Here is a 23,757-nt window from a genome sequence, read left to right on the forward strand (position 1 = left end):
TCGTTGGCAGTGTGCTCTGCATGGTTTACAGAAGACAGCCATTGGCGCATACTATAAATCACATACAGTTTTAGAGACAACATATGGAAAGTAACCAAGTTAAACTTGAAAATTTAGGCACTTAACAGAGTGACATCGTTTTTTCCTTTCTACTTACTGTCTTGCAGGGCAAAGAAGTAATCTGACTGTTCAGAGAGCTGTAAATAGCAGAGAAGGTAACTTGGGCTAGGGAAGCCGTATGGTAAAGGCATAAAGAGAGCCTGAGGAGATTCACAGATTAGCGGGGAGGCTATTGTTTGCTGACACAATAGAAGGAACAGGCTCTGAAAGGTGTGTGGACGCCTGCCATCTTCTGTCTCCTTTCCCGCTGGTGGATGGGACTTCCACAGCAGAAACAGCAGCTTGCCATGATGAGGTGGAAGCACAAGGACCTCTCCATGCCCAGGTTCTCTCTTTCTCCTAGGGTGGTTGTTTTCTCTCTGTGCTGGACCAATCTGAGTATTGCTTTTGTGTTCTGCAGTCATGCTCCTACAGAGCTGGCCTCTTCTGGTGGCTCAGAACTCTGATTTTCCTGTCTCATTTACATGTGGCTCACTACATCTTAAGACAGAACTATTAAATTAGGTGAAACAGTTCAAATTATATTAAATACTTTTCTCTACTCATGGGAAAGTTCTGTTGTACTTCTCTGGAAAGCAATGGTATGCCTTTGATTTGTGTCAGGCAAAACTACTACCACAGTCCTGACCCGTGGTTCTGGGTAAAACATTGCCCCCAACAGCCCTGTGCTTGCTGTGGTAGAAAGCTGCAGCCCTTGTGGCGCAGGATGACAAGGCAAGCCACAGCATTCTACGTGCTTCACCTGGCCATTACAGGCAATCACAGGGATCCCTGGTCTGATAAATCCCGGCACTCCTAGTCTCCTTCTCTGATAAATCCTGCCACTCCTAGTCTCCTTCTCTGGTATCAACCGTCATTTCTTGCAATCTTCATCCCGCTTCTCTGAACCTCTGCCAGCTTGTGATCATTTCTCTTGAATGGAGGTGACCAGTGTTGCTCATGTCTTCCGTGAATTCCTATGAGTATAATGGTAATACTTTTCTCTATATGAGGAATACCTTATTTGATATGTTCTGGGCTTCCATTTGTTGGGGGTTTTGGGTTGGTTTGTGGTTTTGGTTTTTTTTTCCTTTCTTTTTGCTTTGTTTTGTTTTCATGGTCACTCTGACAGCTCATGGTCATATTGAGGTGAAATACATCCAGAAATTAAGCTTTCAAAGGAGAGGACTCTATGATGCACTTGCAGAGGAGTTGCATCTGAGATGCACAAGCAACTCAAATTTGGGCATTTGGGTTTTTTTTCATCTTCTGCTTTTGCAACCACAATAAAATTATGTAAAAATGGATGGCATAGAATTAACTTCTGTCATGTATTATGTGCCTTCTACTGATGTAATTCTTGAATATTTCTGAATGGACAGCTGTACATTTCCAAACACAGATAAACACAATATAAATAAATTGTTGTATGGACCACAAGCATTTGAATGGCACAGAGAAGTTTTAACCTAGCTTAATTTAAGTCATTTAAATGTTCAGACAACATCCGTGTGTGTATTCTTCCAAGTTCTCTGTATACAGTGTTACACTGGTTTGTATTTCTGGTAAGTGTTTTGGAGGGCTAACCTATTAATAGCTGGTTTTCCCTACATGAGCAAGCATCGTCATAAGCTGTCTAAAGGTTAAGAACAGATTTGTCAATGAAAATTTATAGTGGTTATTTTTATTTAAATCGAGTGTTCCCAATTAGTGTCCATGTAGAAGAACTATGTAAAAGAATATAATAGCCATAATGTATCTAATGATCCTTTAGTGGCAGATTATGATCATCTCTTTATTAGTGGTAGTAATTGTGGTGACAGTGTTGCTGACACGTTAAGCCATTTCTTACAACAATAGCTTTTGTGCTGCTGCATGGGGATCAGAAATGCAGTTCCCAAAGATTTGCATATTATGAAGAATAGGCTGCAAAGACATGGAAGCACAATCTTGTCATTGTGTTTAGCAGTGTGGGTGGTAGATTGTTATAGCTGATCCTGAGCAGGAAGAGCTCACATATGGGTAGGTTTAAAGGCCCTTAAATATTTTAGGATTGGTAGGCAAATTGGTCAGCTAGGTGAGTGGTGGTGTAAGTTGTTACATACTCTGAGTTTCTGTAAGCTGTTTTAAAACTCTCTCAGTGTTTTAAAATGTACAGTGCAGTGTCTGAACAGCTGCGTTAGCTGAGATTGCTGGGTTAGACCACTTTTGTGTTTGTACTATTGCTAACCTTGGACGCTGCGGTGGTAGTTCTGCTTAGCATTGCACTACATCAGTTGGATATTAGCTAAGATTGAAAATCTCAAGCATGTTACAAGGCATTAAGCTAGAATGGTTCTCCTTTAAAAAAAACCCAAACCAAACCCAAAACAAATGTACCTGTAATTATGCAGATTGGATAGAAACATGGCACAATTGTTGATCTAGCTGAAACTTCAAACCCCAGGAAAACGTTGCCATATTTTAGGAAGCTTTCTCACATTATGAATTTTTATTTTAAAACCAAAGTTCTTCTTTACCAAAGTATGTGATAAAATACAGATTCCTCAGTAACTTATTATTTTTAAGTGACTTGTTCCAAAATGTCTGCAAGTACTCTGGACTTTTTAATCTTCCCCTCTTCTCCTTCATGCACATGCTAATGTTTTCATCACCTTTCATCCCAAGTGAAATGATCCTGTGAGATTTCAGCCATACTCTCGGTCCTTAGGATAAATTACATGTTTGGTCCAAAGAATCTAACTCATGTTATACAAACAGCCCAGTGGGTGCTGGAAAAAAATACTGCTTTTTGGTGAAAATAGGATCAGTAAAATCCCATGGATTTGAATTTCATTAGCTTGCGCTGTAAAGGTTTCATGAGAATAGCATTGTAATTTTGAGACTAGCAGGGAATAAAGTGAATAAGAGAATTAAAAGAAAAATATAGTAAGTATACTTATTTCCCAGGAAATGGTCACACTGTCTTTACAATTGTTTTTCCTCTCTCCCACATAGGTATGCAAATGGAACAGTCATCTGTATGAGTAATTTATCTGCTTAGTTTTATCTGGTTTATATGTCCAGAGAAATACGTAAATGCATGTTATGAAAGTGTAAAAGTTTATTTGCAACATAAACCTGGTTTTGGGAAGGACCATTCGGGTCAACAAGTCATGTCTCTTTAATTAGGAGCAAAAATGTGATAGCTGTTTAATCCAAAAGATCATCTGCTTTTTGCACATATACCATAAAAATACCTATAGGAAACTTCATACCACAAATGGCAAAGCAGAAAGTGACTCTATAAGTATTTGTTACAAGCCAATGTATAGGTTAAGAGAAGATAGATGAATGAGGAGAAAAACCCACCACGTGGTTGGTTATTGTGTGGGTTTTGATGTTTTATCTGTATTTTCTAGTTCAGACTCATGCAGTCAAGCAAAAGCTGTGTTTCTGCAATAAATATTATTGATATAAGTCAGAGTGTGAGAGTGTGTGAGGCTACACACATCTCGGCAACATTATTTCCTGAAGCAAATTTTTACTGATTACTCTTTTGTGTAGTTACGTGTTGGGATCTTTAAACAGGATTAGGAAACAGACTGACTTGCTATGAACTTACCGGTGCTTCTGGACATGGGAATCAAATTAATACACACCAACTGCAGTTCCTTGATTCATGTTAAGGTAGTTGTATGCAAGGATTGTGTTTGTTTGTGAAAATTTTCTGTTGAGAGGCACCGTTGACCATTAACTGCAGGTACTCAGAAAAAATAGAGCATAATTTTGAGTTTGAATGTCAGTAATTTAACTATGTAGAGACCTCCTTTTTAAAAAAAATCAGCCATTTGCTGGGTTAGCTAAGACTTAATTTCTCAAGCAGAGGAGTTAAACAACAGTAATAAAACTAGAGTATCTACATTTATAACAGAGGGGTGATACAAGCACAAGTAAGTCACTATCAGATGTGTTTGTGGCTCAGCAGAATGTTGTCTAATGAATAGGGGTGGAGGCAGGCATGCTGTGACTGCGAGTGTTTTGCTGAGGCGTGTGCCTCGGAGTTAAAGGTGAAGTTAAGGCACATCTCACATATGTTCAGTGTCTCACAAGTTGTTTTTTTCCACAGTTTTTCATTCCTGTCCAAATAGGGAGATTGTGATAGTTGACCTGAGCATTTACGATTAAATGCAAAATTCTGTATGACATACAAAACCCTTTATAAGCTGAAGATAAATGATTTGGCTTTGCTGTTACAGCTGTGCAAGACCTTAGTCAGCATGTTGCAGAGAATCCAGGACAGGTCTCTTATATAGATTCCTCCCCTCTATTTTTTAAAGTAGTAACTCCATCTATAATTCTAGCTGACTTACTTATTTATTGATGAATTCACTTCTAAATTAGGCTGATATCAGCATATTTTGCCTAGCTTTATTTAAATGTATTTAATCTCGAGGACTCTCCTAAACAACTGAATAGAACTAATTTTCTATTGCATTAAAATGTGAATGTATTACTTTCTTTGTTCAGTTTAAGAGAGCAGTGGGGGGAGGGTGTTCTTGGAGTGCCCAGCCAAGTGAACCTCCCTATAAATTGAGATATTGTCAGAAAAGTGCCTTCTGCTTTGCTAACAATGTAACTTACCACAGAACAGAGTTTCACAAATTCATCAAACGGAAGTTGTCCTTTTGCTTATTGGAAAATCATCAATGTCACTTTGTTTAACAGTGTTAGATTGTAATATGTAAGCTTGTAATATGTAACAGTATTGAAACCACAGGAGGTTACTTAGTTTTTTAAACATTATTAGAACCTTGGTTAGTTTCAATCAGGCCTCTGCACCTGGTACTGACAGACGGACATGTGTGCAGTGCTGCCATGATAGTCTCCCTTCATGGAAAGGGATTTCTAGTAAGAAAAGACAAGTAATAAACACAGGAATTATTTTACAATAAGGATCTAAATAGAAACTCTGAGCTGATGGGGCTGGCCAGAGCAGAGACTCCTCTTTCCCCCTGCTTCCTTGCGGAACATGGATGAGGAATAACTAGCTTGGATAAGGAATAACTAGCTTGACTCAAAGAGGATTGTCCTCTTTCTTTAACACAGTCGTATGCAAATCTGCTTTTCACCTGATGCTTTTCCACGTAGGCTTCCCAGGAGCATCTGGCTCCTTGGAGCTAATCCTCGCATCACAAATGCTCTCTCGGGGCAAAAGGCTATCGTCATCATTTCTGTGGACTGCTGCTTGCAGCATTTCTCTGGAAAACTTTTTTTTTCAGACCCTGTTACTTTTAGTCTGTAGTCTTTTACCACATCAACTTCACCTGCTTTCTCTGTTTCTTTTGCTGTTTGCCTGTACCTCACAGAAATGGGGTGGGTTGTGGGAGAGCAAGGGGTAAGTTGGTTCGTCAGGTGAGTTACATGGTGACAGCTGCCAAGTAAAGGAGTATGGCATGGGAATGAGGACAGCAAACTGGGTCAGGGAGCTGGGGAACTACTCAGAGCATTGCCATGCCCCTCAGCACTGCCTGACCCTCTCCTACATCAGTGAGTTTGTCCTTAATCCACAGATGTGAAGTCAGTTTGGGCTCAGGTCCACAGTCACTGTGGAAATGCGTACCTCACCTTCTCTGGCATCTCTCCCATCCTGCTTCTTAAAACAGAAGAGCTTCTCTTGAAATTCTTTTAGTGACTTTTTTGAGGTCATGGGTTTAAACAAAAGGATAAAGGTGAGATTTTTCTTTAGCATGATACTCACTTTTCTGCAAAGCATGTGCTGTGTATTTTCTAGACCTTGAGTCAGTATTTTTAATATAATACAGTCAGAGGGGTTTTGGTTTGGGGTTTGGTTTTTGGTTGTGGGGATTTTTTTGTTTTTTGTTTGGGTTTTTTTTGTTCCTGGTTCATGTATCTTATAAAAATCTGAATGTGGTCTTCCAGGAGGGGTGTATACTTTTGTGTTTAATATTTGATATCTGCAGAGAAGTCAAAACAGATGTCTGCACATGACATCTGCAGAAGAACCTTACTAAGAATTTATTACCAGAAAGAAATAATTCTTTTCTTGAATACCTATACAAATACCAATTCATTCTTCTATTTTCAGACCATGTTTTGATGATGAGGTGGAGTTAAAAACACAGGAACTAGTGAGATGTATATCCTGATGTGCAGCAATGGGCTACATGAAAAAGAGACATCAGTGAAGAGGAGCAGGTCAGGTTGCCATAGTGTTAGACACCTAGTGTCATGCCTGTACTTGAGGATGATGACAACAGAGTAAGGAGGCCTCAGTGAAAGCTGAGGCAGGAAGAGTGGGAAGCAGGAAGAATCTCTTGCAGTTGCTTAGCTCCCCCCTAAGCTTTTGTTTACATCAGTCTTTCCATTTGCTCTTTTTTTGAGAAACAGAACCAAAACCACAATAGATGCTGTGTAAAGGGAAGATAGCCTGCAAAGGGTCTGCAGGGTTTCTGTAGAGAAACTTACTCCACCTCTACCTAATGTTTGCAAGAAAAAGCTCTGCATCAGTCCTGGATTAGAGGGACAAGGAGCAACCAGGTTTCTTGAGCTGTATCTGTAGGTACTCCTCATTAATGCTCAGTGGCTCTTTAGCCCAAACAGAATGAGCATGCTAAACAAGACTGTGACTTTGTGGCAGGGTTGGCTACCCAAGTATGGCTGTTCCCTTGAACTTTGCTTCAGCTGGTGGTCAGTTCTCTTCCATTCAGAAATGCAGACGTGGCCTTACAGAAGTATCTTGGGGTCCCCAACATTCAATCTGAGGCTCATAAACAGTGCAACGTGAGGCGGGAACCTGGAAAGGAAAGCAGGAAATAAAGGTGTCTCCGGTTTCCCTCCAGGGGGGCTTATGCTTTATCACCTCGTTTCACAATGGGACAACACCAAGTTTGAGCATGAAGCTGAAGATAAATCTTATTTTTGCACACACATACCCACTCAGTATTTATATTTATATATATGTGCATATGTAAATATATGTATGTATATATATGTTGTCTGATCTGATGGGGCAGGAGCAATGTGAAATACCTCATTTTCAGGAAGACCAGTTACTTGAGGAGGATGCCATGTTGGTTGCCTTGGAAGAGAGGGGGAAAGCAAGAAGAATCTCCTTTCCCTTGCCTGGGGTTTTGTTTTCATTCGCATGTATGATTTGTACTAAAAGTTGGTTTGGTAAAGCAGCATTGCTGAAACCTTTTATAGAGGCAGGTGTTTGGATTATGCTCACAGTTTACATTTATCTGCGTGCAGAGGAGACATATGTGATAGCCATGATTTCTCCCTGGAAAAGAAAAACAAAACAACAATTGCTGTGTCCAAAGGGGGTGAAAGCTTCTCTTGTGTTTATTGCTTCCAGGATTTCACAGTTTCAAATGTGTCAGGATAAGTGCTCTATTTGGGAAAAGTGAAGGGGACGGTTGGGAATACGATTACAGACTAAAGTTCTTTCTGGGCACAGGTTGCTTGCGCGTGTCATTCTTGAACTGTGTGATCTTTTCTCAGGAGGAAGAGACCCAAAAGGGTCATGGGGTTTTTCACGGGAGAGAGAGGAAATGAGAAACACTTTCCCTCTTTTGGAGAAAGGTAAAAGCAGGATATACCAGGATCCTGTCAAATTCTATTTATTGGCACTGAGCCTTTTCAGAGCTGGGAACAAATCTGCCCCAAAAATCCCAATGTTAGTACGTGCAGGAAGAAACTGCTGAGGAGAGGAGGGGAAGAAACAAGGCAGAGTTAGCTGCTGGGACCAACTGACACTAGCCAGATTTGGGATCTAGGTCCCAAACGGAGGTATTTACACAGGAAATAAATATGGCTATGCACATCTTCTGCATCGTAAGTTACAGCTTCTGGCAGGGAAAAACTAAGAAAAGCCAGAGCCAGTTAGTGATTCCTAGCCAAGCCTGTTGAGTTTTGAGCCCTCATAGGGCTGCGGCAGAGAGCAGACATGACTGCTCTTCACGAAAGCCATTCATTGTGTATCCTATGTTTGACAGCCTCCCAAAAAACCTTGAATTGTGCTTCTAAACTTACCTGTATCTGTCACAGGTTTTACCCCTCCAGGCAAGAGAATGTCAATAGGAAAAAGCCAGTCTGTCCTAAAAATGCATTTCAATAATGCTTAAAAATGTATATTTTGGCCTGACAAGGCCAGGTTGGACAGGACTTTGAGCAACCTGGTCTAGTGGAAGTGTCCCTGCCCATGGCAGAGGGTTGGAACTAGACGATCTTTAAGGTTCCTTCCAACCCAAACCATTCTATGACTCTATGACAGATCCTGTCAAATTTTGTCTGTAGTGGGTCTGCCTTCCCTCCCCTCACCTAGGTTAGAAGAAAGCTAAAACAACTTCCAGAGCCTGTATCATAAAAATATGTACCATAAAAATATGTATCTGACACGTGAATTCAGTAGTCTCCAGAAAACTCCACGTATCCAGCCGCAGGTGGAGCACTACCTGTTTCTTTTCGCCATTCCATTGTGTGCACTCAAAGTTAACAGTACCAGTTCCTCTTCCCCAGTCCAGCACTTCCCACCTGAGTGAGAGAGCAATTGAAAAACAACCAAATCCTTCTGCTTGTAAAATGTAGTTTCTCTTTGCCGCATGCAGATTAAGACTTTTTAGATAAAAATATTTTATTTAAGTTGATGGCAGTCTCTCTTTGATTTTTAGTCAGGACCAGGATTTTGCACACATAGCTATCAAAATACGCATTTTTCAATAACCCATTTTGAAAGTGTGGGGTAATAGTAATACTTAGAGATAAAGGCTGAAAATATTATGGCACTTCAGAGGTATCCTGTTCACCTTTTTTCTAGCACTTTTGTGCCTCAGTAAATCAGGGATCACGTTTTGAGTAGCACAGGTGGTTTCTGTGCAGTGGAAGTTCAGGAAGAGCCAGATGCTGTACTGATGCTTTTGCGCTGGGATGCCAGTTTGCAAGGCAAGAGATTGGAAGCAAGAAAGAATACCTGTAATGTTGCCTAGTTGTGATGTTTCATTTTGGGACCTAAAATGGAGGTAAATGAAGGAACAAACATAGGGTTTGTTGTTGAGGTTTGTTGTGGTAGTGGTACTAACATCTATGTTATTGTGAGTTATCAGGACAGCGTCATTTTCTCATTCGGCTGATAGAGTTTGGAATATTGAAAGGAAAAAACGACCTATGTGCTGCTGTGACAACTTGTGGCAGGGGACACTTTATTAGCAATTCCACCCATGGTGTATGTGCTTGTGCGCGCATTTTACATAGGCGTACATCCGTATGCCCCCCTGGCTGCGGGCATCATACCCTCCCGGCAGGCCCTCGGTGCTTTCCCACCCCGGTGGCACTGGCACTCTCCCCGAGGTCACTCCATATGGCAGCCATCACCTGTGGCAGCCTGGGATTTCGGACCCGGGAGTGCCAAGCCTTGCTCTGCCCGCAGCCAAACTCTTCCAGTGCCGCCGAGGAACGTGGGGAAAGATCGGGACCCCCCCGCCCGCCTCGGTCCCAGAGTGCCGCGTCCCGCAGTCCCCTTTCCCCGCCGCCAGGCCGCAGGCCGGGGTGCCGGCGGGGATGCGGCTGGGCCCGGAGGCCGCGCAGGTCCCGCGAAGGCGATGCCAGATCCAGGTTTTCGCGGCAGCAGCGCAGCCGGGGCGCAAGGGCCGAGGCTGGCGGGCGCGGCGGCGCTGGGGCGCGGTGCGGGGCGGCCCAGGGGGCAGCGGGGGGGCGGCCCGGCCCGGGCAGGGCGGTGGGTGTCGGGAGCGGGGGCGGGGGGGGCACGGCGGGGCTCCGCGGCCCCGCAGGATCCAGGTAGATCGGTCCGGCTTTTACCTTTCTCCTTCGGCTTCCCTGCGCGTAGGGCTGGTAGCTGGGCTGTTTCCTGGTCTCGCAGAAAGAGGCAGTGCTGAGTTAGGAAGACAAAAATAGACCTTTACAGAGAAATATAGGGATTGTGTGCGCGGTGGGGAGGGAGAGAGGAGAGCGGCACCCGGCTGGTTTCCAGGAGGAGCCCTTTTTCTCCCTCTCGTTGCATGTTAGGCATTTTTGCAAAGATTTCTCCCCCCCCCACCCCCTCCCTGCCGGGGTACGGTCACCTCCGCCGCCCGCCCTCCGCATCTCTTGTGGGGAGCGAGCAAACTCCGCGGTGCTCGGAGAGCGGCTAGAGACCATTTTCTGTGAGCGAGCCCGGGGGGGGAAGAAGAGAAGAGAAACCGTCGCAGGGACACACGGATATAAAGACTTGTCTTCTGCCTCCCCCCCTTCCCCCTTCCCTTTTCCTCCCCCTTGTAAATACTAAATCTGTGAAGGCAAGGATTTGACATCCATCCTAAGCGGCGGCTATGGGGTGTTTGGGCAACAGCAAAACGGAGGATCAGCGTATCGATGAGAAAGCGCAGCGAGAAGCCAACAAAAAAATAGAGAAGCAGTTGCAGAAAGAGAGGCTGGCTTATAAAGCGACCCACCGCTTACTCCTGCTGGGTAAGGAGGAAGGGGGCTGAGGTGGGGGACGGGGAGAGGAGAAGAGGGGGTATCTGCGGAGAGGGGAGATCTGGTGCGCGCCTTAGGTATGAAAAATGTAGGCTGTTGTATCGAGCGCTATGCGAGACGTCCACAGATTGAAGCTCAGCGCCTGAGCCACATGGATGCAGGCATACAGAAACGCTGCCGGAGGTGGGAGATGCTGTCGCGTCCAAAAAACAACCAAAACCCACCCTGAGCCACCAGCCTGAACCGTGTATCACAATGTTCTCCCTCTCCTTCCTTCTCTTTTAGGGGCTGGTGAGTCAGGAAAAAGCACTATTGTGAAACAAATGCGAATCCTACATGTCAATGGATTTAATTCAGAGTAAGAATTATTGATGCTTTGTGACTTATTTTTCATTAAATGTTGGAAACAGGTTAACACATGACGGGCTAGGAAATTTCTCCTCTCATCCCCTGTGTTTTGGTGGCTTGACACTGCGTTCTGGGGAAGGGAGGGGGGTGAGAATAAGGAAATTACTGCTATTGTATATTTGCATTTTCTCCTTCTGGCCCCTTTACTGTATTTTACACTGTTGCTACTGCAGCGCTTGACAGGCCCCTGTGTAGCAACAACATGGCGACTACTTTTTACATAGAAGCAAATAACCAAATATTGCATCTGTCCATAATACAAACATACATGTCAAGTCATATTCAGGGTGACTAAAACAGTGGTTGCTGTTTTCCGGTATTGAGGTTAGCATAAAACTGAAACTAATTTTGCACATTTGCTAGAAATCCTTCTGTTTTCTGAGGCTACATCATTTTCTCTCTGAAGAACTCTTTGCCAGAAATTATTATTAATCCATAGCATTAATCTTAAATATCTGTTGGCCTTAACTATGTGTTGTTAATTTAGAGCATGTTTACAGCATGCTGTAGTAATGAAAGAACGACTTTCAGTTCCATCAGGGGAGGCTTTGCAGATGTGGCTATGATTGTCTGATTTAAAAAAAAAAATAGCAGGGATGAATGTGCATTGCTCTTCATACTATGCAAGAAAAGGGATAAGGGAAAAAATATCTTTGTCTTGCTGTTCTTTTAATGTGTTGTAATGATTGAAGAGCAGATAAACAAGCGATCAGTGAAAAAGAAAATTGAATGCAACTGACTGAACTGCTTTAGAAAAAAATCAAAGTGTTAATATTTCTGTTTTAATGCAGAGAAAAGAAACAGAAAATACTGGATATTCGGAAAAATGTTAAAGATGCGATTGTGGTAAGAACACACTTTATACTGTTATAAATGCTTGGCTCTACTGGAAATGATAAGGATTGTGCTCTCCAAGATTGTGCTGAGAGAAATCCCGTTTTGCTGATCAGATTGGATTATCTTCTATTGATCCTTTATCCTAGATTTATCCAGATTAATGTGTTTGTTTTTGTTTTATCCAATTCTAGACTATAGTTTCAGCTATGAGCACTTTAATACCCCCGGTTCCATTGGCCAACCCAGAAAACCAATTTCGAATGGACTACATCAAGAGTATAGCTCCTCTTTCTGACTTTGACTATACAAAGGTAAGAACAGAAACCAATGAATTTATTCTGCTTTGAGGGGGAATGTGTTGTTTCACTTTGATTTACTGAAACGTTGGCTTGTTTCTGCTTTTTGGAAGATGGTCATGGGAAAAGCTTATGCCAGTATTACCACCGGGTTCACTTTCTTACAAGACTGTGGTGGTTGCACCTGTTTTAATGTGCAAGGTTTTGTTGGTACTGATTTATTTGCTGCTGTTTGTAAATGCTGTTTCTGCATTCAGTTATTATCTTCAACATTTCTGATATAATTATGCATATTGACACATCAGATAAGACTTTGTCGAAAGCTGTTTTCCTGTGTGGAATTACATGCAGGATATCAGTCTGAGGAGTTACAGTCTACATACAGCAAATGATATAAAAGGAAATAGAAGGGCAGAGTAGCACCAATGTTGTTTTCCACACTTACTGCACTTCAGAGTGGAAACTCACGGAAACGGTGGTCAAGTAAGGTGATTTGCTTCCTTATGTATTTATTGTAGCTGGCATGAGCAGTGGTGTACTTGTATGTAAATATTGCCATCTTTTGATAGCGAATCATGAGGAAATTAAGAATTTTTGTAGAGAGGCTACTCTTTTGTAGACAAATGAGAGATCCCTTTTGGATTAACTTGCATAGGCATCTTATGTTTGATTATTTTTATCTTTTACTGTTATTATTTATAGGAACATGCATAGAATGTTTTATGTATATTATGCATGACATGAAAACAAGTACATAGGCATTCTGAATATTATAAGGAATTTCATTTTTGCAGTAGCACAGTTTTTAATTTGCCTGAAAATGGTACTGAGAGCAATTTGTTACGGATACAGTAAGGACTAAAAAAATCTTCATTCATTGGCTAACTGATTGCAAGTTGTTCGTGCTATCAATATTACCAAAGAAGCCATTTACAATAGAGTGTCTTTAGGTTATTATAGCTTCAGGGTGGAAGGGGGAGAAGGGGAAGAGTTGTTTCTTTGTTATATGACTCATATTCTCTGGTGTGTGGTTTTGCCTCTGGTAAACCTACCACTTTGAAGGTTCAAGATAAAGAAAAAATATCAGACATCTTGTACAGTTAGAATTTAACACAGAATGCAGATGTTAAGAAAACCACTGCAAGGTACACCCACATATTGCATAATTGCTCAATTGGTGAATCGAATTTTGTGAAAATTAGAAATTCTTTTTAGAAATGGAATGTGAGTTTGACATGAAGTATTTGTCTTATGCAGGTATTGCAGTTCTCAGGCATTTGTTGCTCATTTTATGTGGGGGGTTTTTTGCTTGAATTTTGATCCTTATGTCTTAGGGTAAAATAAATGGTGGCATGCATCCTTTGTAATTCTCTATAGTACATCTGGCTTTTTATGTTTCTGGGACAAAAGAAAACTAAAGTGGACTTTTCATAGGGCTAGTAGGTAATTTTTATTTGTATTTTATTGTTTACAGAATTTCTCCTTTTTCACAGAAGCTGACTATATGTAGTCAAATTTGACTTGCTGGTATTTTATAGAGGGGAAACCTTTTTTTCTTGGAGAAGAAAGGAATAGGACCCAGTGGACCATGAAAAAAATAATAATTAATTTGAAATCTTGATTCAAAGTCCATTTTGGTTTAAAATTAAAAAAAAAATCACTTTTTTAACTAAGTAGAATTTCTTAAAATACCATCACATTATTTGAAATAGCGTCAAATAATAGTCCTAATTTAAAAAAAAAAAAAGTTGTTACAAGCTTAAAATAAAGAAGAAAAATCTAGTGCTGGTTTAGAGGTAAATGTATTTTATGTATCACTTTCTTTTCCCTCCTGTTTTCTTCTTTGCTCAATTCATAGGTTTAGTATTTGTAAAATGTATCATCTGGGTAGATTTTCCTTTCTTTGTTTTTTTTTTTTTTTTCCCCAAAAGAAGTTTTTGTTGGTTTAGAGTGTTATTTCTCTCCAAGAAGATGTGTGAGCAACAGAGATTGGAAAAAAAAAAAGTGCTAGTGTGCTTCAGGGCTTGATTCTACTCCAGTTTAAGTCAGTGATAACTTACTTAAAGTAAAATTACATTTCCAGCTGAAATAACTTTTGACCCATTTAGTATTTTTGGATAAGGACAAATAGAAAAATAAAGATTTGGCTAGTAATCAGTTATGAATCCTTTGCTAAGCATTACTGATTCTTTAATTAATAGCTCATGTATGGAATAAGGCCTTCTGAGCCAGAGAAACCAGTACAGTATTTAGCAGTAGACATTCAGGAACTTGCAGTTCTATCATCTGTACAGTTGTAAAGGAAAAAATACTGACCTAGACAGCGCTCAGGTGTTGCCTCTGGGGTAAGTTTTGGCACATTCTAAAGCGTGATAAAGGTTGCTCTTCCTTTCAATGAGGGAAGAGGCAATTTTAGGGGGTTTAACAATATGGTAATGACTTGTTAAAGACATAGTCCTTAGAATTGCAATACGAATTACAGATGTGGGGTTTTCTGGATGGTGTTAGCCATGCAATCTGTATCATAGAAATCCACGCATTTCAAATACACTGCATGCAAAATGTGGGAAAATGTGTGTACTGTATCATCAGTCTTTAAAGAGAGATCCCTGTTGAAATGCAAAAACTTCACTGATGGCACAATATGGCCAACACTCAGGAGGCACTCATTTAAATATCTTTGTGACATATTGGGTGTGCTTGGATAGATATTCTTAAATTGCATACAAATTAACTAATATGCATTTAATTGTGAAAATTGCCCTTTAAAATAAGTGGATTTGAAAATACTGGTTTTCTGTGGGTGAAGTCATACTCTTAATTCCATTTTATGACTGAAGTTCCAAGAACTTGAATAAGGATAGGATTCACATTTAGACTTAATATGTATTTTGGGGTTTTGTTTGGCTGGTTATTTTAAATTGTATAGGGCTCTACAAAATGTAGGCAGAAGATCTTAGTAGTGATACAAATTTTAAAACAAATGGTTTCTCTTTACATTACGGCTTTCAACATTCCTTTAAGAGTCTGTGGAGTGTCCCCTCTAATAGTTTTACTTACTTTTAATTTATTTTTCTTTTAATTTGATTTAGTTATGCTACCTTGATGATTTATCTAGTTGATCTAAAACAAAATCAAATGTTTCTTGATTTTTCTTTTTTATATAATTTTTATGTTGCCTTTCATTACCATTACTTTTGTTAAAAGACTGTACAATTTTACAAAAAAAAAATCCTGGGTGACTGATGTGGTCTGATTCTATAAATCCAAAGAATTAAGGCAAGAGTTTTTACAAAATTGATAATTGTGAACAAGGCAAGTGTCCACTGTAGTTTCTTCCTTGAAGTCATAAAACGAATCAAGATAAATTTTTTATCTGATGACTAGTTTAGGCATTATCTTAGGTCCGTATTCCAGGGTGGAATCAGTAGAAGGGCTTTAAAACTGAAATGCACGCTATATCAGAAAGGATTTTTTTATTATTTTTGGCAAAGTGTTGATTGATGCTTGCTAGAGTTAACAGGAATTGCCCTGCGCCGTTTTTAATCCCTTATTGATGGGGATTTATTTTGTCCTTTGTGAATCAGAGTGAACATATTAAGGGCATATTATGCTGGTAGCTGTGGAAAAACATGGTGTATTATGTAAGTGTGTTTACTCAAGTTCAGTTGTCTTTAGTAAAGTATTTGAATTTTGTGGGCGCTACAGAGCTGCTTGGTGCATAATTCCTTTGCCCTTTCTCTTCCCCAAAAATGTAGTCAAGTTAAATTGCTTTTCATGATATATATCTTGGATCAAACTCATCTGATCAGCTATGTGTAGATATGTAATAGGTAGTCAGTTAGCTACCACCAGGCTGTATGTGTTTGCTTCTACAAACCAGTTACCAGTGAATGTGAATCATTTGCTGAACAGAGAACATGTAAACACTTCACCCAGATTTTAGGGAGCAGGGAGAGTTTTCAAAAGTTTCATTTTCCTTTGCTAAGAGTATTTTAGAGAGGCAAAGTATTTTGTTGGATCTTCATAAAACAGTGACTTGTGCAAATGTAGTCCCCTGTGCTGATTTTAGAATGTGAGGTTTAAAAATAATTTTAAAACTATTTTATCAGTCAGGCATGCTCTTCAAAGTGAAATGTTAATGTGGGCATTGACAGGGAAATTACTTTAATCTGGTCTGTGGTTTGCTCTACATTTTCAGGTGTTGCAGTTTGAGTTCTATTTGATTACTTCAATTTTCCTTCACGTTTTCTTTTTTGAAATTAGGACTTTGTATTCATAATGTAAAGACATAAGAAAGAAAAAAAAATGCTCAGAATTTGAGGTTACATAGATTTTCATTAGATATTTCAAATTTTTATTAGACCTGGTATTCAAAATAAAACTCATGTTGATGCCTGGTGATGGCTGGTTTTCAGTGTGTGTCTCAATGTTTAAAGTGGCCGGAAGTCTTGTTCTAGATATGGTTCATATATGGTTAAACTTGCCTGGGTTGTGCAGTTAATGCTCTGACTTTAATACCCTATTTGACCACAAATTGTTTAAGTTTCCCTGTAATATGTACTTGATGTAGCCCAAAAGGATTTACAAAATAGCATCATCTTACATTTTTCAATCTTCAAATAACTTGCAGTATTTCCATGTTTCTCAGGAGTGTGAAAATATGCAAGGTTGTACATGAAAATATCCTAAAATAGAGATAATACCGTGAATATTGCCACTCAAATGGCTTCACTTGGTTTTTTCTTTCTATCTAGATTTTACTATTTAGGTCCTATTTAAGGCCTTAAACAAAGCCTGTTTAGGGCTTTGTTTACCATTTTGGGTAGCATGAACAGCCACAAGTTTTTATAATTGCTTGTGATAGCAATAGTTAATGTTACTACAGTGTCAAGTCAACATTAATTTTTTTTAAGTCTAATTGATTTTTAAAAGTTAAGTCATTTGTATTTTTTGTGGTCTAAGATGCACACTGGTATTTCTTTATTTGTTCTTATTTTCACAAATATGGGAAGGATCTAGAAGACCAGATAATGATTAAATTGTATAGGTCCAACAACATTATTATTACCCTGAATTAATAACGCTTGAAATACTAATGAAGAAGGCTGTCAGAGAAGGACAGCTGAAAATGCTGCATATGCTAATATAGTTGTAGGCAACTCTTCAGTCTTCACACGAAGGTTAAAATTGTCAAGAAGACTGATATTGAGAAGTAGCAGATATTAGGGAGAAGTAGGGAGTAGGTAACAGATGGAATTTCATTGTTGTGATAGCACTTGTTTTCATGTTGTACACTAACTATTAATTATCAGCAGATACTCAAGTTGAGCTCTTTTCATGTTAAGAGCACATTCTGCTGATGCCCAGCGACACCTTTCCTTCTGTATGAAATACCTGTTTGCATACAGATGTAGTGTAAGCGTGTCTGGTTTTCATTAAATCGGCAAGCCGAGTTCCTAATGTTCTGATTAGTCAATGTTAAAATAGAAAATTATAAACATTTCATACGTGAGATGAAGAATAGACTTCAATGTTACATATTGTTTTGTTCTTACTCTCTCTAAGCATTAAGTTTGCTGTTGATGGATCAGTCAATCCAGTAGTGCTTTCAGAAATAACCAGTCATTATGTTAACTATGTAGTTTCAAAAATATAAAATTAGAACCGGGATCATGCTGCAAACGAGTGTAGGGCAATTTTGGGGTGGAAAAAAAAGAAAAGGAAAAAGAAAAAAAAAAAGGGGGCCAAACCAACAAACCCTAAGCTGAGGAATGGAGAACAAAAGGAAAAAAAAGCCAAACCAACAAACCCCAAAACCTCAAAACTTCTCAAATTGATAATATATACTGGAACTGTAAAAGTATAAAATTCTACCATAATTTTCTTTAATTCGTTTATTTTAATTCTTTAATAAATACTCTGATTTTACTGAAAACACAAGTGGGCTTAAAATTGGAGTGGTTTGTGTAAAGTACAGCTCTTCCATGATGCTCAGGATTTTTTGCTTAAAATACACATTCAGTGTTTGGGGGTGCTTGTTTTAGGATGAAGGAGTTCCTTAAAGTAGTAAAACACTACTCTTTTTAATAAAAGTGTAACAGCATATTTCTTCTTCCCCTTGTTCCAAACCCACCGAACCACAACTGTTAACAGTTTATGCTGATGATAAGTAAATAATTAAATTTGTGTCCCAGGAAAGGAGCTCAGGGATCTACTTAGGCCCCCAGCTGTTAACAGTAGAAATACTGAGATTAGGAGCCACAGGAAGTCCTGTGCATAATCACAAATGATCCACAAATACATAATTTAAAAAAAAAGCAGCAGGTATTAAGTTCCTTGTTTGTTTCTAGGTCTTCCTATCTCAGTGTTTTCAACTCTGAAATATACAGGAAAAGTTCATATTTCCCACATGTATTTGCTTTTTTTAGAATGTATTTTTCATAGCTTACAATGTAAAGTAACAAATTTCAGCTATAAAGACAATGATCTGAGAAAGTCTTACAATGCTGGTTATGACTCAAGTGCGGTTTTACATTCAATACTACATCATCATAGTAACACCAAATTAAATGTTTGCTGTCTTATATTGTGAATCTGATTTCCCAGATAGTGGGGTGGTATTCACACTTCAACCAGTCTGCCTTACTTACTATCATCACACAACACAGAGACTTCCACTGTGAAACTGGAAAGATATTATCATTTATTATTACTGCTAACTAAAACTTAAATTACTTCCATAGTGTCCAAAATTGTTGACATTTACTCATATTACTTGAAGTTTTGTGCCTATGAATACAAATTAGTTGGAGGTTTTTTGAAAGTCAAGCCAGTATCCAGTCAACTACTGTAAATAATATTAGATGTCACATTCTGTCTTTTTTTGGTACAATTTTAGCTGAAAACTTCATATACTTCTATTGTACTTTACAAGGATAAAAATATTTTTACATCTAAATTTGGATATTTGATTTGATGGCAATGGGAAGACTAATAACTTGAATTATCATTTTAAGTAGGAGTGACTGATTTTCCTTACAGAACCAAAAATGTATTAGAGAATCATTTATGAGCTTTAGAATATTTTTGTTCATTAGGTATTTTTCAGTGTATACCCTAATTTTAAATTAAAGGGAGGCGGAAGCATTAGGTTAAAGCCTGTGCTATGAATATGGTTGTACTGGCCACAGGTCTGTGAAGCACACTGATCGATTTTAAGCTGTGGTTGCTCTGGGGGGCTGCTGTTTTGTATTCCTTCACAACTCATGGCTGCTGCTAGGGTATCTTCCGAAAGCGATTCTGCAATGTGCAGGTGGCAGCAGTCCTTCTCCATCCCAGGCACTAAGATTCAGAAAAACAGCTGGAGGAATAACGTTGGTTACTAGGTTGGTGCCTGATTAGTAGTGGCCTGGCCACAATAACAAACTGATCCTGATTCCCAGTCTTCCTCCAAGGAAGAAATGGGAGAGAAATTCTTGTGATTTTTAGCACTTAGGCTGCATTGAAATCTCCAGAAGATATAACTGCAAATTAGTATGCCGTTTATTAAGACTTCGCATGCACTTAAAAACGTCTGCAGGAACTTCACTTGTTTGTTCCCTCATGTGTAAATCAAACTTAATTATAATGAAAGCAAATGTAAATACATGCAAAGGGTAGCCACGCTTTTAATGAAGACACACTGTCCAATTAGTCCAATGATGATGACATTTCAGACTTTTACAAGTGGCAGTTTTCAGAGGAAGGGTAGTGAAATATTTAATGAATTGTCATTATTTATAAACTACATTAAAACAGATTTTCCATCACAGCCAGAGAAAAGATAAACATAGCAGAGTATGTTTCACAATTGCCCTCATTATCAATTAATTCTTTTAATCTCTTAAGCCAAAGATAGCAGGTTGACGTACTTCTTTTGCCATTTCTGAGTGCTTTGTAAAAGTAATGTGTTTACTAGTCAGGGAGAATCTTTTTTTTACTTCAGTGCTATGATAAAAATGTACAGATTAGGGATAAGTCATCATATGCATGCATATTGTCAGTGAAGCCAGTGGAGAACTATGGAACAGAGGGTATCACCTACTCAAATAATAATCGTGTCATTATTTAGAGTTTCAAAGTGAGTATTCATCTGCACAATAGCAAAGAGCTTTGTCCCCTTTCTTCAGCACATGATGAGATTCTAGCTTCAGTTTCTGAAACAATATTGTGCATTGACAGCTTAAACATTTATTTTTTTCTATCAGTCACCTCCATAGCTTCATCCATTGCTTGTGCTGATCATCAACAGTGGATTATCTTTTTTAATGTCAGTATAGTCTGCATCAACAGATGGGATATTTTGTTTGCAAAAGGTAGCAACCTGAGCTGAGGAACAGAGAACAAGTTAAATAGTGTAAAGGGAAGACTGTATGTATACTTTGCATACAATGAAGTGAATAAGTTGAAAACCAAAAAGTATTACGAACAATTTTTTTCCCCTGAGTATCTAAAAAGCTTTTTATGATAAATATAAATAGGACTCTCAAGCAGATGAATGGCAAGAACAATGCACATTTGCAGTTAACTGCTAAATGTTTCTGTAAAATGTTTATGGTTTTGTTCTGCCACCTATTTAATATAATTTGCTTTTCTGTAGTTTAAGAGATTCAATTCAAGTTCTAGGACCTTCTCTTTAAAAGGAGTTAGGAGGAGAATGTAATTTGTACAACACAGTTTTAAGTTTATATTGCCTTTTACTTTGGAAACTCTTGCAATAATTTCTTGGAAGAGAGCTACCTCGGGTTGTAAGCATGCCAGCTATTGCTTGAAGCATGCAGATTATGGTTTCTTGCTTTAAATCCGTAGATTAATTTTGGTTGGTTTAAAGTGCACTCTTGTAATTAATCTACTAGTATTTGTTTTAAAAACCTATGCTGGATGTTTTGAAAGGATATTTATCCTTAGGCAAGAAGAATATTGGAATTTTTGTCTGTTATGTCGACGTTAGAGATGAACTTTGCCTTTTAAATTTTTTAAAAGTAAACGTTTTCTGACACTTCTGCCAATTCATTCCATTTGAGTTTTCTTATTGCTGTCAGTAGGACTTAAACATATTTTAATGCAAATAATTATCCCACTGTTTTGAACTGCAAAATGTTTTGCAAGATAAAATAGGCTAAAGATATGCAAGCCCTCTTATCTCTGTTAATTTGGTGAACACTTTTTGATCACGTCCACCCTCACTTCCATAGGATGTTAAGTGACAGAGCTGTGCACATCATTCTTTTCTTAACGTACACCCACATACTTTCTTTCATAGGAGCTAAATAATATCAAATTTAAGAACTGTCAGGTAGGAAAACAAGAAAAGGCAAAGGGTGGTTAAGTAAAATAGGGGAAAGTGTATCCTCACTTCCCTCCATACAATTACCTACCCCTCGCCTGCAGACCTACTGCTGGCCACAAAGAGCAGCAGGACCTGGTTGTCAGTCAGCTCCAGACTGCCTTTGGTGCAGGCTGTGTGTCTGGAGGAATTCGCAAGCCCAGGCAAAAAGAAAAGATGGAGGAGAAACGTAAAGGGGAAAAAACTATACAATGAGTATGCGTTCCCTTCTGTTTTGTCATTGGATAGAGGAAGAGGTCAGGTATCTCCACTTGCTGCTGAAACCGTGGTGTTAATTGTCAAGATTCCCAGCAGGTACCACAGAAGAGTGAGGCTTCATGGCAGGATCTGTAGCCTTACATGTTTGAGTGAGAATATTCTTTCTGGCAGCAGGTGTCCTCTAACTTGAACTTGAGCTTCGCCTTCCTTCTCAGGATGTCGGTGTTGCCTGTTCATTTTGGAAAGAGCAGACTTGCTTATTTAGGATAATTTTGATTGAACAGTAGAGCTTTTATTTTTCCACCCCTAGAATTGCCATTTCTGATCATTGTTGTTATCTGTTGAATTTCTCTCTAGATTTTAACAACAGCAAACTAAACATGCTAACTAACTAACAGCAGCGTGGGTATATAATGGACCTAAAGAGTAATTAGTCAGGGAATACGTAAGTCAGAAATCACAATTAAAAAATAATTGTGTGGATTAAAAATCATGTCAGTAGAGGAAGGCAGCTCTTGGTGTTTCTGAGAGCCAGTCATTCTAACCGCAGAGGATTTTCACTGTGTTTTGAAGAAATAAGGGATTAAATTTCATCCTTGACCTCCAGTTCTACAGAGCAGGTTTTGATTCTTCTCACTGATGAATGAAAGCCTGACAAGACGTATAATGTTCCATAAATACAGAAGGCATCCTAAACAACTATATTCTCTAGGGTCTAATCTTGCAAAGGCTTAAACATATGGATATATGTAGACCTAAATGAACTGCTAATGTACTGCTAGCACAACATTCATGCAGCTGAGCTTCCGGTTATGCAGTGATATTAATATCAAAATCAAAAATACTTTAAATTGGAAAACAAAACAAGTGAATCGTTTCTCCCTGTTATATTTGGGAGGTCTTTGAGCACTTTTATGGATTTTCTTGGGGGTGGGAAAAGTTGTGTAGGTTAGAGATTGGCACAAAACTTGAAATAAGCAAAATCTTTTTCAGATAAGTGACAGTTCTCTGGATGCTATTAAACTGTGAACAGTAGGTCTTTTCAATAATCACCGTGATTCATTTTCATATTGTGGTTTTTTTTATTAATAATATCTTTAAAAGGCTTGCTGAATAGTAGGCTGCACCAGCATAAGTTTCTGTGCAGAAGGAAAGGTTTCATGCACAGTCTTAGATAACGTACCTTAAATTGATTTGCACAGCTCAATAAAACTGTAAGAAAACTGTACCAGCTCGGCTCACAGGTTCATTTAGCACCAAATCTCATCTCTGACCATGGGTGAGAGTGAAACTGGAAAAAGAGTTTAAGAATGGGGCAAGCACATGGTGATGTTTCCCGTATTGATTGTCCTAGACTCCACAGATTTATGGCTGAGGTATTTTTTGACCGAGAGTGGTACTTCTGTATTTAATAACTTTGCTGGATTTTTCTTCCTGGAATTCTTCTTTTGGTTTTTTTGGGTTTTGGTTGGGTTTGGGGTTTTTTTCTGTTTTTCTTTTTTTCCCCTCCAGCCTGTGTGAACTTTCAGTTATGGCAGTGAGTTCTGCAGTTGAAATATGCATTGTATGAGGAAGTGCCACTTGATTGATTTATTTCTTTCCTCCCCCAAGCCTGCTACCCACTGGTCTTCCGTGGTTTGTCCATTAGAAATATTTCTTCTTTTCTACATTGCTCTTCTCATTGCATATCATATCCCTCCAAATATTTATCTCGCCACTTAAAGTGTCTGTTTAACTGGTTCTCTCGCAGGGCTTATTCCATATCTTCGCTCATTCTTGTTGCCCTTCCATGTATCTTCTAGTTTTACTAGACCTTCTTTGCAATGAGAGACCAGAATTGCACACAGTGTTCAAGGTGTAGTAACGTTGCAGATAGATACAGTAGCTTTCTGGTTTCATTCTCTAATCTTTTTCTAATAATTCCTAACATTTTTCGCTTGTTTTCGGACACTGGGTTGGTATCTTTCTAGAATTGTACTAGATTATTTTATCATTCTCAGGGAACTTGAACACGGTTTCAGGTAAGAGGAATATGCATGAAGGTCTCTGTACTGA

The 23,757-nt window shown here is 39.0% G+C and overlaps 1 protein-coding gene across 5 annotated transcripts in view; it reads left to right on the forward strand.

The window, feature by feature from the left end:
• Positions 1 to 23,757, forward strand: part of GNAL (G protein subunit alpha L) — a 193,581-nt gene that overhangs the window by 62,481 nt on the left and 107,343 nt on the right. The window contains exons 1-5 of one of the 5 annotated variants that reach the window (XM_030491955.1): positions 6,218 to 6,297; positions 7,606 to 7,686; positions 10,861 to 10,933; positions 11,775 to 11,829; positions 12,012 to 12,131. In XM_030491955.1, coding sequence (XP_030347815.1) covers positions 7,656 to 7,686; positions 10,861 to 10,933; positions 11,775 to 11,829; positions 12,012 to 12,131 — 279 coding nt within the window. In that variant the 5' untranslated portion in view covers positions 6,218 to 6,297; positions 7,606 to 7,655. Of the gene's footprint in view, positions 1 to 6,217; positions 6,298 to 7,525; positions 7,687 to 10,394; positions 10,567 to 10,596; positions 10,759 to 10,860; positions 10,934 to 11,774; positions 11,830 to 12,011; positions 12,132 to 23,757 lie in introns of those variants that run through there. The other 4 variants (XM_030491876.1, XM_030492046.1, XM_030492127.1 and 1 more) reach the window with 4 other exon arrangements.

The sequence above is a fragment of the Strigops habroptila genome, chromosome 1, assembly GCF_004027225.2.
Source record: "Strigops habroptila isolate Jane chromosome 1, bStrHab1.2.pri, whole genome shotgun sequence".
Taxonomy (NCBI): Eukaryota; Metazoa; Chordata; class Aves; order Psittaciformes; family Psittacidae; genus Strigops; species Strigops habroptila.